General features: G+C 41.6%; 2 protein-coding genes across 2 annotated transcripts in view; both read right to left on the bottom strand.

Annotated features, from left to right (window-relative positions):
• The window catches only part of LOC115168441 (cytosolic sulfotransferase 2), a 70701-nt gene extending 70132 nt beyond the window's left edge, over positions 1–569 (bottom strand). Inside the window, exon 1 of the mRNA XM_029723724.1 lies at positions 475–569. The gene's annotated coding sequence lies outside the window, so the exon portion shown is untranslated. The remainder of the gene's footprint in view (positions 1–474) is intronic.
• Positions 570–2346: 1777 nt separating this feature from the next.
• Positions 2347–13959, bottom strand: LOC115168438 (cytosolic sulfotransferase 3). Its single transcript, XM_029723719.1, has 8 exons — positions 13324–13959; positions 12310–12448; positions 12049–12177; positions 10184–10284; positions 8572–8698; positions 8275–8372; positions 3635–3809; positions 2347–3477 (listed from the first exon to the last, which is right to left on the bottom strand). Exons 1-8 carry the CDS (start codon positions 13330–13332, stop codon positions 3365–3367), a joined length of 891 nt encoding a protein of 296 aa, XP_029579579.1. The 5' UTR covers positions 13333–13959; the 3' UTR covers positions 2347–3364.
• Positions 13960–16111: the final 2152 nt, after the last annotated feature.

Raw genomic sequence — 16111 nt, 5'->3', positions numbered from 1 at the left:
ATTTGGGCAGTCTTGATACAGCATTTAGAACAGATATGCAATGGTTCATTGGATCAGTCTAAAACTTTGCACATACACTGCTGCCATCTAGTGGCCAAAATATAAATTGTGCCTGAGCTGGAATAATACAATATGGCCTTTCTCTTGCATTTCAAAGATGATGGTACAGAAAGAAAACGTTTTTTTCTTTGTATAATCTTTTACCAGATCTAATGTGTTATATTCTCCTACATTCATTTCACATTTCCACAAGCTTCAAAGTGTTTCCTTTCAAATGGTATCAACAATATACATATCCTTGCGTCAGGTCCTGAGCTACAGGCAGTTCAATTTGGGTATGTCATTTTAGGCGAAAATTGAAATAAAGGGTCGGATCCTTTTAACAAAGCCTAAGTCTTAATGTTTCTCAAATGATGACAGTAAAATCATACTACACATGATAGCAATTCCTACGTACCAAAATAACTGACTTACCCTGCTCTTTCTGAGTAAGATACCTCAGGGTGAATGCTCTGCTTACAAAATGACTCCTAATTTATTCTCTGTGCTCCTCCTTTCCTGTCTCCTCCCCATTCTCTCCTCCATCAATTTCTTTTCACTTGAGGGAAAGGGTCTGGTTTGTTCTGGATCTACTCCAGAGCTGAGGGGCTTTTCTGCTCTCCCTCTCAGTATCTCATGTGTCACTACTAAATCGCCTGGGGCACTTACATTACAAGAAATTCACCACTAAGTGGCAGCTGGACACAGATTTGAGTTAAGTTATTATTACCTTAAGCTTACCATGTGCTTCCCAGTCAAAACAGTTTGTGCATATAGTATGACAAAATGTTGACACATTTTTGTTAGTTTTGGTGTTCGACACCGTTCAATGTTTTTTTTGTGGGCTGTTGAAGCACACAATCTTTCTTGGGGTAAGTCGAAGTTCTGTGATTGGTCAACAGTAGGGATTCTTCAATGAAGTGTTTGTTGTCATTCAATGACAGATGGCTAGTTTTCAACTGTTACGCACCCCTTTGGCCCTGCAGTCTAGGGGGGATGGAAACGAGACCCGTAACATATCTCATGCAAATCATAAGAGTGAAAAGGAACAGTGAGAACTAAAAACAACAGACAACCTAAATCTACCATCTAACACTTTAGGTTTATTTTTCAAACACACGGTAATGGGGGAGGGGGGTCGGGTGACAGACAAAGTTTTCCTACCGGTAATGTATACCAAAGGGCGACTTGGCTTGATATCCCCTTTTCCCACCAACAAACAAACAGCCATACACCACAGCAATACATACTCACATGGTAACAGTCAATGTGAGATGTAGGCACAAAAACAAAAGAGAGATAGCTGCAGAGACAACTGATTGAGTTTCTTTTAAACCAAGGGAAAGGGGATGTGATTGGGTAAGAGAAAAGGAGCAGGTGTGTCTTCAGATTGGCGACTGATTACTGCCACCTGTGACGAGGGCAGAAGGAGAGAAAACAAATACACACAGGATACCTGTATCCGTAACGTCAACAACAAAAAATTAACTTGAAAAATACTGCACCAAACATCTTAGTTAGATGTAAAATTACTCAACCAAGAACTCTTCGGCAAAAACGTCAAAATTCTAGAATTATTTTAGATTAATTCAGACTATTTTGAGGAAGTAGACTGGCTATGTTTTTGACATGCCGTCTCAAGAGGGCAAACGGTACAATTGCTGCTTGTTTCTTGTTTTTCAAGCGAATGGCTTTTTAAGGGAGTATGCAAGGCTTGCTTTGCCTTGCCGAGTTCTGCTAGGAACAAACCAAACCTGTTTGTGGATGCCTTTACACACCTGACCTGACCCCAAACATACTCTATCCCCCACCTTCCATCAAAAGACACACACACACACACACACACACACACACACACACACACACACACACACACACACACACACACACACACACACACACACACACACACACCTGATAGGCTACTGAATGGGCAGTGTCCTGGGGTAGATAGTGTCTTTGTCTTTTCTGTGCCCTTAAACCTCCTGCGTTGTCTTCAACACACTGTCTAAATCACTGTTCAACAGTGTATGTGTGTCTAGCTCTTACCTGACCAGAGACTAGGCTGCAGAGTGTGTGCCTGGGCAGTGTGTGAAGCGTGTACACACCTTTCACCTACTGCATCAACCTTTTTTATTGCCAGGTTGCTGGCTAGACGCCCACAATCAATACAAAAAGATACTCTGTAATGTTACTTGGTAAGGAGGTCTGGTGAGGAGGTCAGATGTCACAGGTGAATGTTCATACAGTATTTGAGGAGATAATGAGCAAGCATTGGCTACCTCAACATGAAGCCTCATCAGGCACTTTAGTACCACATGCATTTATTTAAGTATCATTACAGATGCTGGCAGTGTACAAGTTTAACGTTTAATGTCAAATACAATAGACCACATTAACTGGAATGACATTCACTCTCACATGTGGAAAAAAAGCCCCCCATTAGCCACACCTCCAACTCTTCTGATAAGCTGCCACCACTACATTGCCCCTGCTGCTATTCAATGTGCATGCGCATGAGTTGTTGGAAGCAGTTTAGAAGCTTGCATTAAATAAATAAAAATCACACTGATATAAAAAATGCATTATTTGATTTCAGGCAAATTGAATAAAGTAGGTTGGAAGAACCAAAGTGTAATTTTCTATCATTCCAAACAGTAGAAGCACTTCAGATGAACTACAGCATCATCCCACTTTTTACAGTGCAAGTGTCATGCTTTTTTTAATGAACATACAGCTGTGAAAAGTGGAGGGTGTGTGTATGTGCAAATTGCTGGCTCTTTAACCACTTTGGGTCATATAGACATTTTATATTAATTTAATTGCAAGTACATGAACATCAATGTATTACGTTTAGTCATACTGTATACGAGTAGGAATTGTTACAGTTTCAAAGTATGTATATTTTCTAAACAGCATAAAACAATGCTTGATGCTTAATAATGTTCTTCTCCATTCACATATTTATTACTGTATCGACAGTAAACAGACCAGGCAAGAGGATTTACAAATAGCTCACATTGCTAAGAATGTACTGTGCAGCATGTCCTCATTTTACTTTTGTTTTCAGTTCTCAACCTATAGCTCATATCTCAAAGTAGCATCAATCATTCTCAAAAAATGATATTATAAGACACTTCATGATCTTTCTCATTCACACTCTAGGATATGATTTGATCCTCACCCTGTATATTTCAACACCATAACCCAGTTCACTGTGGACCAATGGAAGACTGACACCCCAGCCTATCGTAGGTCCATATGCACCAAATAAACAATCAATCAACCTGACCACAAACAATCAGACAATCAACTTGACCACAACCTAGACTACAGTGCGGAACTGTACGGTGGTGTTCTTCATCTTCTTCTTATAGTCTTCATCAAACTGTTCACTCTGGGCCACAGTGAAATGGTTCTTCCAGTCACCAACCTTTCCTGGAGAGTGGGAGAGTGAGAGTGAGAGTGAGAGTGAGAGTGAGAGTGAGAGAGAGAGAGAGAGAGAGAGAGAGATGTGAGCAAAGAAAAGGTGGTGGACATAGAGAGGGGAGGAGGGAAAGACTGACAGAGAGAGAGATATAGGGGAGAAATCTACCTTTTCGCATGAATGGAGAGATCTTGAAATCCATGATTGGGACGGTGGAATAGTTGGCCATGCTGTTGTTCTTCATAGTATCAAACTGCACTCCTCCTCTCACCCTCTCCTTCTCCTCTGCTGAAGGAGACAAACCTAGGAAGGAGCACAGCCTGTCCAGCTCTCTCCCCGTATCCTGCAGGAAAACACACACTGGATACTGTACTTAAAGTATTATCTACCACTCCATGTTGTCCTTCATCTGAGTGAGGACCACGCCTAGCCCAAAAGATGTTGCATGTGCTGATACCTTTGTCTTAGCGTGGGGACGGTACTGGGCCAGCACTCTCTGTGGGGCCAGGTCTCCATTGATTTTCTCAAACGCCGCCTGTTGCATGTGACCCCATGACCAGTCATTCTCTTTGGCTAATAATTCTCTTAAGGGTTCGGTTGTGTCTGAAAACTGTGGGAGGAACTTACCCACATATGTGGCCATGCCTAAGAAGGTCCTAACTTCAGCCACGTTCTGGGGGATGAGCATGTCTGTGACGGCACTGATCTTGTCTGGGTCCGGCTGTATTCCAGCTGCACTGATTCTGTGTCCCAAGAACAAGACCTCTGACTATGAGAAGGTGCATTTTTCATTGAGTGTCAAGCCAGTCTCCTGGAGTCTAGTCAGAAGTGCTGTGAGTCCTCATGCTCTGCTTTGTCCTGTCCGCAATCGAGCACGTTGTCCGAGTGGACTATGACTCCACTCAGCTGTCATGACGTTGGCCTGAGTGGGGGAGGTTTATGACCCCCATAAATACCTTACCCCTTTTTCCTCTCTCTACTCTACCGATGTGACTATTGAAAATCCCTTGGTTAACATTGAGAGAGAGTCTGGTGACATCAAAAGATGGGAACGGAACCATATTTCAGTAATCCAACCAGCTGAAAATATGCGTTGGTACTAAATGAATATGATGCCAGATCAGTTTGCGTCTGAGACATTATTGCTGATGATAGGACGACATAAACTGTATCTTTGAAAGTCTACACATTCTAGCTATCAGATTCACATGGAATTGTTGTGCAATTAAAACGTTTAAATATGAAACTGTTTGTGAAAAGATTAAATGTAATTTTAGCTTCCAAATGAGAGAATTGGGTTTTCATGAGTGAACTATGCTCAACTCAGTGGCCTTGCACATGTGAACATACATTGGTTATAAACTATGAAACACACCCTTCTCTCCCCTCCTATATAAAGCCCTTGACGAAAATGTAACTTTCTGTTCTGAGGACATTAGGGCAACGGTCCTACGTTAAAAGGGCTCAGATAATAAGCTGTTCCAAGGACGTGTGGACTTGAGGTCCCCACGTTGAAAGAACAAAGACCACCTACAGAACTAAGCCAACCTTAGAGAACCTAACGAAATTAGCATCGAATTTCAATGTGAAGGTGACGACCTGCACCCCGGAAGGATGAATTTCGACTATACCAGCCAGAATATAGCATGAGCTTAAAGTATGGCAACTTGGTATGAACTTTGAACTCTTATTCACTAAAGAAGTGATACCTCCTAGCCGTCGCGTTAGCGCAGCAACTGTAGATGTGGGCTAGGAGAGGACGTTCTAACACACGACGACGGTACTACCAAGTATCCATTCTACCACCAGATATTCTTCAGAGGACCAGAGATCCATGCTGGACCACCCTGCCTCCCATCTACCGAAGCACAGGTCAGAGTAAATATTTATTGCATTCTCCTTTTTCAAATGTGAGGTAATTTAGAATGCATAAGATACTGTATTTACGATAGCATAGCTTCTCCCTTTGTTCCTCAGTCTTTCCGCTCTTTCACTCAAATCCAACCCCCTTTCCTTTGTGTAACCAGCCGTCATGTCAGCTTCGTCTACCAGGGACGTTTTCTTTATGACATAATTTGTAATCAATGTATGATCCATTCTGTGTATATGTAATTCTGTGTGATTATTTAGGTATTTAGTAAATAAATATTTACTAAATATGATTAAACTTGTTAGCCAGGGTTTGTGAAGATAACCAAGAATTTACAACTTTCAGATGAGACTAAATAAGGTGAGGATTAAATATTGACTACTACTGAGGTAAAAGATTACCAGGTCTTTAAGAGTTTATTCGGAAGATAACAGCTCTATAAACATTTTTTCGTGGTGCCCCGACTTTTTAGTTAATTATCTACCTGATTAGCTTAATCAGGTAATATTAATTACAGAGAAATGATTTTATAGAATAGCATGTCATATCACTTAACCCGGCATAGCCAAAGACACGACACAGCCCATCCAACAGCTGGGACATGCCTCGTTGGAAATGGACCGGAAGCGATTCCAAATGGCAAAACGTTGAAACAGTACCAGCCAAACCGTGTTATACACATTGTGAGCGCCCTACTCTCTGGTGACATCGGTATCTCCTAAAATCCTGAGCGGGCATCCAGCTTTGTGTTGACCTGTGAGCCATCCAACTGGGCCGGCGTCTGTTCCATTGATGGTAAGATGTGTCTCTCTCTGCAGAGTGCCTCATTCAAGTTAGTCATGTCCACAGAGATCCTTATGTCCCCATTGGCATTTGGGAACCACCACCATCCCTGCACACCAGTCAGTGGGACTCTCTATTTTAGACACAGCCTCAATTTCTTCCACCCTCCCCAACTCGTCCTTTACTTTGGCCAATAAAGGGATAGGCACACGGCGGGGGGTGGTAATGGCATTGGGGATGGCATCCTTCTTGAGGCAGATTTTGTAGTCACCTTGTAGCCTAGGAATTTTGGGGGGGGAATTTCTTTTTGAAAACTTTGATCGTCAGACAGCTGAAAGTGTCCTCTCCTGTGACATTTCCTGCATTCCTCATCCTTTCCTGGGCAATCTTTCCAGTTGTGGAAAGGGGATTTCCTACATTTGCCACAAACGCTTGAACTGGTTACTGGCCCTGTCTGTGATTGTTTTTTCCACGTCTGTCTCTGTGTTCCCCTCAGTTTTTTTAACACGTATGAGAACACATATATTTTTGCATAGAGCTTCCGCTGCACAGCATTCCCTGCTGTTTTTTACTGTCTCACTGCCTAACGTGATTTATAGCTTTGGACAAGGTAAGCTGTAAATCCAACTGTACAAGTGAGATATTTCAACAAGTGAGATATTTCTTATTCCCACTACAATCTGATTTTGGATCAGTTTTTTCCTGAGTGAGCCAAACTGTCAAACTGACAATGTTCCGCTAGCTTGTGAACAGCTGTGATAAAGCTGTCGGCGGTTTCTCCCAGCTTCTGTTTGCGCACATTGAACCTACCTCTCTGAAGTATAATGTTGTGTCCTCCTACGAAATCTTTAACAGCACTGCAGTTAAGTTTCTCTTCCTCAGTCAACACTGAAGCCTTTAATATATCCTCGGCTTCATCCCCCATAGTGTAAACCATACAATCAACATTCTCTGCGGAGCTAATTCGAAGTCCGTCAGCACTAGCCACTGGCCTGTCCAGGTTTGCGCAAGAGCACATTGAACTTGGGAGTCACCAGACCTGAAATCCCACCGGCTTCTTCAATAGGGTCCAGCTGCGATGTCATCTGTCAGAGCAGTCATCCTTCAGAGTCTCTATGCTGCTACCTACTGATATGACATCTCGGTGCATCTCTCAGTGCATCTCTCAGGAAAAATGGGGGTGTCGAAAGGAACCGCATTAGGAGAAGTGGGGATTTCAAAAAGTGTCTTTAAACACTAGAAACGCTGGAATTCCATAACAACTAGAACCACCGTGGCTTGATATTTCAATTATTATTATTTTAAATATTCAATAATAAATAATGCATTGTAAAATTAATGCATGCTCTTATAAGTTAAGGTAGCTAACGTTAGCTACCATTTACCTTTACGAAAACGTAGGTAGGTAACGTTCAAAGACACAACTCACGCTGAGTGAATATAATTTATTTTTTGCAGAACTGAAATTCCATACTGTCATCTGTGCAGACCATGAGTAACATCCGATAACCCAAACAACGTCTTGAGTGGCACCTTTCGCATCCCACATCTCCATATATGGTTCCTTTCGAAACATCCACTCCTTTCAAAAGCCCCTCTTTTCCTGAGAGGTGCACTGCACTGAGATTCCATATCAGTAGGTGGCAGTATAGAGATCCTGAGGGATGAGTGCTCTGAGAGAGGATGTCGCAGCTGAACCCCTTTCGGCTTCTACCTCTTGTAACGTTGCCCGCAGTAACATAGTCCTCTCTCTTTAACTAGCCCAATTATGATCTACGCTGCTTATCTCTGTTTCTGTGCCCTTCTTGCTTTGAAACAGTCTGTCGGCTGTATGATTCACATGGCAAGTCCTTCACGTTTTTGTGATTATTAAAACCACTCTGAAACCATGTAGTATTATTTAAAATAAGGAGGCACGACAAGGTTCAAGCTTCAGCATGTCTACTAGCCTATGCTGTGCATGTCAAACATAGGTACGGATACCCACAAGGGACATCCTACTACAGTACTCTTCCTCACTGAAAGCTAATGCTAGAGATGATCAATATAACAACATAACACGGATATACACACTTCCTTTATGTAAGTTAATGTGCTACATAATCTGCAAAGAGGTCAGCACCTTTATGGCACAGGAGGTAGTTGTTCTACTCACCTCAACCATATCCTCATAGAAAACATAGTGGAGTTTTGAGTGAGTCTGTTTCCTCTCCCACCAGCCAGTCACATGGTCATACCAGGGACCAAACACCACTGAGGAAAGCAGCCATGTGGACATGAGAGGATGTTAGGGAGATAGATAGAGATGCATATATAGTCAGGAAAAAGACTGATCAATAAGCCAGAATCACAGAGCCTCATCAACATCTGTACTGTGCTATATCTCTTACTCATTGTAATTGATTTGTTCACAGACTCATTCAATCACTCCTTTATTCTCTCGTTTACTCACTCTTTCCATCCATGAATCTCTGTAAGTAGTTGTTCCAGTCTCCTGGCTCTGGGTCGGCCTGGTTCATGCGGTCAAAGTGGAAATAAGACACTGCATTGTCCTTGGCATTACGGGCCACATACACTACCTACAGAGAGAGAGAGAGAGAGAGAGAGAGAGAAATCGCTGCAATTACAACATTACTTGATGTAAGAGTATATTATTTAATTATACAACGGGTGGGTCTAATCCTGCATGCTGATTGGTTAAAACCGCATTCCAGCCGGTGTCTGTTCCACAAGTTACCACCCGCTAAAGCTATGATGTTGAAATGCCTATTTACTCTGTATCTCACTGCACAATCCACTGTCTCATCAGCCCAGCCAGGCAATTTATAAACTTGATCTCCTCTAGAAAAAGCATCTAGACATTATCTCACATTTCTTTTAGACTAGCATTTGTATAAATCTTGCTGTCTGTCTCTCCGACATTTGCAACATTGTTTCAATATTCAAATTCAATCTCCAGCGGTCCCATAGTAATGAACGTGTTGGGAGTCAGGACGAGACAGACAGGCAGGCAGCGTTTCTCAGCCAGTTGAAATCATGAATCAGCTGGCATCATTTTTATGGATATATACAAAGAAATGTCAATAGGAAACAGGTAAAATGAAGTGAAATGCAGATAGTTTGGAGTCTTTTCAGCTTCAGTTTGAAGTGAGTGTGTTAGCTATGTTGTTGGCTAGCTCCTCTGACCAACAGTGTCCTGACAAGAGAGCACATTTTCTACACCAGGTGAAATCGTGCATCATTAGTTAATTGTTATGGATGTATCCAAATAAATGTTACTAGTAATTCTGGCTGCTCTGTTTGACATGACTGTAAGTTAGCCATAGTTGGATAGCTAGCAAGCAAGGTATAAGAACATTGCCAACCAGTATGGCAATCGAACATTTAGAACGAACGACTGGGGTGCGTCTATAGATACAGAACAAAAAGACTTAACAACTGGGTCCCGTCTCTGGCAACTGAACCGATAGAAAGGATGACCAGCCGGCTTGGGTAGCAACCTTAGATTTGTGATGGGACTATATCCCATGGAAGGATTAAAAAGTATGAATAAATTCATCAAAAGAACATTTTTTAATGTCAATTTGTCAACCCGTTGTATAAAAGTGATAATGTCCTCGAAGTGTTTGGAGGATATATTGGTACAGTTTTCCGGACCTCGACTTCCTCTCAGGCCTAACAACCCCCATGTCAATACATCCTCCTAACACCGGCTTCTCGGGCAATATCACTTAAACAAACCACACAGAAGGAAATGGAAGAGGAAAAAATTAGGACAACAAAAACTGTTTACAAAGACTGGATTTCTATAGAGTCTTCGCAATCCACACGGAGACGCACGCTGGTTCTAGAGAGGTTTGCAAAAGTTAGTGTATTGTGTTATGCTGCCCTCCATTGGGGATTCACACAAATTGTGTCATTAATTAAGTTCACTTACTGGACAAAAAGCAGCGCAGGAGGTTTGAGGATGCATAAATGTTAACCATATGCTACACCAGCAGACATGAGCAGAGTCATATTCACAGACTACACAGAAAACAAGCAGAGAGTTACATATAATTTACCCTGCAGTTCTGCTCCCAGAAGGACTTGGGCACCAACTGGACTGGGAGGTGAGTCTTGATGAGGCGAGGAGAGGTGGATAACTTGTCTGCCAGCTCCGTTCCTGTGTGTACAGAGGGGTGGGGATCTGGATAGGTTACTTTTTGGAGATAAGGATGATTTTTACAGTAAAACTGCTTATTGTCATGTAGCTGGAATAAGTGATTGGCACAACTTCTCACAGTATAAGATTTCAAGTCATTCAAAAAGTCCTTCAACTTCATGACAGTAAAAAGGCTGTTGATGGGGACTTGGGTTATTGTATTGTGTGTGGTGTTTTCCGGATTCAGTTTTCAAGCATGACAAAGATTTGACCTACGCATACTTTATTGATGTGTAATCAAGCTCTTACATCTAGATGTTCCGCTAGCGGAACGCCTCGCCAATATCCAATGATAGAGCGTGGCGCGAATTACAAACACCTCAAAAAATCCAAAAACTTCAATTTTTCAAACATATGACTATTTTACACCATTTTAAAGACAAGACTCTCCTTTATCTAACCACATTGTCCGATTTCAAAAAGGCTTTACAACGAAAGCAAAACATTAGATTATGTCAGGAGAGTACCCAGCCAGAAATAATCACACACCCATTTTTCAAGCTAGCATATAATGTCACAAAAACCAAAACCACAGCTAAATGCAGCACTAACCTTTGATGATCTTCATCAGATGACACTCCTAGGACATTATGTTATACAATACATGCATGTTTTGTTCAATCAAGTTCCTATTTATATCAAAAAACAGCTTTTTACATTAGCATGTGACGTTCAGAACTAGCATACCCACCGAAAACTTCCGGTGAATTTACGAAATTACTCACGATAAACGTTCACAAAAAACAAAACAATTATTTTAAGAATTATAGATACAGAACTCCTTTATGCAATAGCGGTGTCCGATTTTAAAATAGCTTTTCGGTGAAAGCACATTTGCAATATTCTGAGTAGATAGCCCGGCCATCATGGCTAGCTATTTTGACACCCACCAAGTTTGACACTCACCAAACTCAGATTTACTATAAGAAAAATTAGATTACCTTTGCTGTTCTTCATCAGAATGCACTCCCAGGACTTCTACTTCAACACCCAATGTTGTTTTGGTTCCAAATAATCCATAGTTATATCCAAATAGCTGCGTTTTGTTCTTGCGTTCAAGACACTATCCGAAGGGTGACGCGCCAGCGCGTATCATGACAAAACATTTCAAAATATTCCATTACCGTACTTTGAAGCATGTCAAACGCTGTTTAAAATCAATTTTTATACGATTTTTCTCGTAAAATAGCGATAATATTCCGACCGGGAGACCTTGTTTTCGTTCAAACACTGAAAATAGAAAATGGAGTCTTCACATGCACGGGCGCACCCGTGTCATTGTTCTCAGAACGACCACTTTCCAAAACCCCTACTGTTTTTCGCCCAGGGACTGCAGAGTCATCATTCCCCGTTTTGGCGCCTTCTGAGAGCCTATGGGAGCCTTAGAAAATGTCACGTTACAGCAGAGATCCTCTATTTTTGATAAAGAGGCTATAGAAGGACAAGAAATGGTCAGACAGGGCACTTCCTGTATGGAATCTTCTCAGGTTTTGGCCTGCCATATGAGTTCTGTTATACTCACAGACACCATTCAAACAGTTTTAGAAACTTTAGGGTGTTTTCTATGCAAATCAAATAATTATATGCATATTCTAGTTTCTGGGCAGGAGTAAAAAACAGATTAAATCGGGTACGTTTTTTATCCGGCCGGGAAAATACTGCCCCCTATCCTAAACAGGATAAAGGCTTCACAGTGTGTGGAGTTATATCAGGGTGTATTCTAACCTGGAGGGAGAATATGGAAGTCACTCTCCAGGAAAGGCACTCTCTCATAGATAGGCAGTGAAGTCTGACGCTCAGGGGCTGTCTGACCAAAATACAGCAGGTCTAGAATGTAGGAGACCCACGTGGTACCTGGGAGAGAGAAAGAAGGGGGAGGGAAGATGGAGAAATGGGGAAAGAGAAGCATGTCAAAGATTTATCTTTACAAAATGTTGACAACACACAAACACACACACAAACACACACACAAACACACACACAGACCTGCTTTGGGGTAAGTGGCGATGAGGATATCATCTGGCCTGGCCTGGAAGTTTTGTATGTTCTCCCAGTTGTCAGTGAAATAGTGGGTCATGGAGACTCCATGGAAGTCAAAGAGTTTTGGTCGAGGTGGCAGCTCCATCTGTAACAACAACACAGTCCACCGCTGATCAGAGAGATATTATCAGGGAGAGTTATAATAATCAACTATTCACTAATATTCTTGCTTCATTCAAGGATATTCTCCAGGTGACAAGAGATCCCAGTTTCCACTTATAATTCCTTGACAGTTCCCTTGTCAAAATACATACAGTACAGAAAATGATAGACTGTAGATGGTCACTATAACTTTCCAAAGCACAACTAGTTGACTATTAACATTGTATGTTTCCAACATAATGAGCCTGATATGTGATCTATAAAAAATAGGTTGAATAGGCCATTTGATCCTGTCTCTACAAAAGTAAGAAGCTGGTTATGTTACGTTAAAGGGAAAAGGTCTGCAGGTTTCCTGGCATGGTCTCTATAGGTAGATGGTCAGTAATTTCGGGCCAAGATCTTATCTGTACACACTTCAAAACCAGAGCACAAACACTTTCAGACTTAGGCATGTAAAATCTTTTTCAGTCTCATGGAAAAGATCTAAGAAAAGGCAACAATCTCTTCGATTCTATCGAATAGTAAAATGTACATTTGAATACATTTCATAATATTTGCATTGGTGTCAGTAAAAACATTGAATAACTTAAACAACTTTCTGCTTTAAAACAACTTCCTTTTGACCCTTAATGAACTTAATGTACACCACAGTCACATTTATTCATGCTAAATTACAAAGCCATCATGCACAAATACACAATAGAAAGCCATCTGCGGTAAGACAACACAATTTGTGAGCAGAGAAAATAAATAAAAGTCAGTTACATTACACTCAAAATGTTGAAATATGTAAATAGAATCATAAGATATATCAGCTACTGTCACAGAACATTTGAAAAATAAAAAAGAGAAGCTCACATTTTCCATGTTGAATGGAATTCAGTAGTATCCTGTTTGGCCACTCTTCGCAGCTTCTCAGTCTCTTCTTGTCTCTGTCCAACCGTTCCTTCTGTTTCTCCTCCTGTTCCTTTCTCTTCCCTCACTACAGTCAATGTATTTTCTCTCTTGCTTTGGTTTTTATTTTCCAACCCAGCTTTGCATTCTTATCTTACCTCCACTCCTTCTTACATAAGTTCAGAACTCTCTCTCTCTCTCTCTCTCTCGTTACTGCAATCACAGATGTATTGTGTCAAGCCACCCCCTCCATATCCTTTTATTCCCCCGTTAGTGACCACCCTCCTTCTGCTTCACACGCACACATGCACTCACTCTAATACTTCTTTCTTCAAATGGTTTTTAATTCTTCTTTCCAGTGTGTGGGTTGGTTTTTATTTCATGCACACATGTATGTGTGTATTAGCACTCCTCTCACAAATTATGTCACAAAATGGGTAAGGTGACAAGAGCATAAAGCAACTCACTTCAATAAACACACATGACCCTGAAAACTGGTTTTTAATATAAGGGTTTCAGCTCTTTTGAAGCTCCCTAGAACATATGTTGTCAAAGAAACTGGAGAATACCCATCCTCTCACTCCTTGATTCATTCCACGCCTGCTCTGATTGGTCAGGCTAGCGGATATGAGCAGATTTCAACAGCACAATGGATCCCCAGAGAGATGCGTAGAAAGTCTGCGTGGGTCTGGTTCTAGATGACCTCTCCTCTCTCTTGAAGTAATGCACTGGTTGGATCCTTTGTGCTCTGGGTCTGTGAATTACCACTTCACCATAATGTTCTTTAATCCTCAGGTACTTCCCCTCTTAATGTCCTTGTTAAGCCTAATTTAATTTGCCGCCCTCGTATGCCCTCTCTTTTACCCCTCGGCCTCTAGTCCACTGGGACACATTGTTGGCCCCTTTTCAAGTAAGCACTTGCTTTCCGAAACACTGGACCAAGCGACCCTCGAACCAAAGAATTTGTCTACTTAGAGAAGGAGGGATTTGTGCAACCAGTTCCCATAAGATGTTGTCTACAGGCAACAGTATATGTTAAGGTGATTGCATGTGTGTGTGCGTGACACAAACTGAAAGTGGGAGTATGAATCTCGGAGGTATGTGCGTGACAGAGAGTAAAGGGTGGAACAGAGTGAGAGAGGGAGGGGCACTCTTCCACCACTCTCATGCAACAGAAAGATAAACTATTTGAACTCTTGCATGTCAGAGAGAAAGAGAATGTGTGCCTGTAATCAATCAATCAATCACATCTATTCATAAAGCCCTTTTTACATAGGCAGATGTCACAAAGTGTTTATACAGAAACCCAGCCTAAAACCTCAAACAACAAGCAATGTGGATGTAGAAGCATGGTAGCTAGGAAACACTTTCTAGAAACGTAGAAACCTAGGAACAAACCTAGAGAGGACCCAGGCTCTCTTGTACCCCTCTGCCTCTAGTCCGCTGGGACACATTGTTGGCCCCTTTTCAAGAAAGCACTTGCTTTCCGGAACACTGGAACAAGCGACCCTCGGACCAAACAATTTGTCTACTCAGAGAAGAAGGAGGGATTTGAGCAACCAGTTCCCATAAGATGTCGTCTACAGGCAACAGTATATGTTAAGGTGATTGCATTTGTGTGTGCGTGACACAAACTGAAAGTGGGAGTATGAATCTCTGAGGTATGTGCGTGACAGAGAGTAAAGGGTGGAACAGAGTGAGAGAGGGAGGGGCACTCTTCCACCAGTCTCATGCAACAGAAAGATAAACTATTTGAACTCTTGCATGTCAGAGAGAAAGAGAATGTGTGCCTGTAATCAATCAATCACATCTATTTATAAAGCCCTTTTTACATCAGCAAATGTCACAAAGTGCTTATACAGAAACCCAGCATATAACCCCAAACAACAAGCAATGTGGATGTAGAAGCACAGTGGCTAGGAAAAACTCCCTAAAAAGGCGGGAACCTAGGAAGAAACCTAGAGAGGAACTAAGCTCTTGGTCAACCACAGGTTAGGCCTGGGTAGAAACTACATCCTGTCTCTTTGTTCAGTGGAGAAAACACTGAGGACAGGGAAGAATAAACATCTACTTTCCAGCATAACGACTATGATTTGTTCTCTTTGAATAAATATATTTTTCTACTCCTGATTTTCTTTGGTGTCTGTGTTATTGAAGAATAACATCAACTGCTAAAGTGCGACAGTGAGTAAAAGGTGGAACAGAGTGAGAGAGGGAGGGGCACTCTTCCACCACTCTCATGCAACAGAAAGAAACTATTTGAACTCTTGCATGTCAGAGAGAAAGAGAATGTGTGCCTGTAATTAATCAATCACATTCATTTATAAAGGAGTTTTTACATCAGCAGCTGTCACAAAGTGCTCATACAGAAACCCAGCCTAAAACCCCAAACAGCAAGCAATGTGGATGTAGAAGCATTGTGGCTTGTCACATCTGTCTTCAGAAATGGACCAAAATGCAGCAGAGTTAGTGTTCAGCATCATTTAATAAAAAAAAAAAGATCACTGGAACACTACAAAACAAGAAAATACCGACAGCTCACCAGTACTGACAGCATATCACACTGAACAGAAACAATTACCAACAACCCCCCAAAAAAACACACACTACTATATAGGACTCCCAATCAAAGGCAACTCAACACACCTGCCTTCAATTGGGAGTCCAATCCCAATTAACTAACACATAACACAAAACTTCTGCCACGTCCTGACCAAAACTAATACAAATTCGCCCTCTGCTGGTCAGGACG

Source organism: Salmo trutta, chromosome 30, assembly GCF_901001165.1.
Source record: "Salmo trutta chromosome 30, fSalTru1.1, whole genome shotgun sequence".
NCBI lineage: Eukaryota > Metazoa > Chordata > Actinopteri > Salmoniformes > Salmonidae > Salmo > Salmo trutta.
This window is presented reverse-complemented; position numbering and strand designations above follow the sequence as displayed.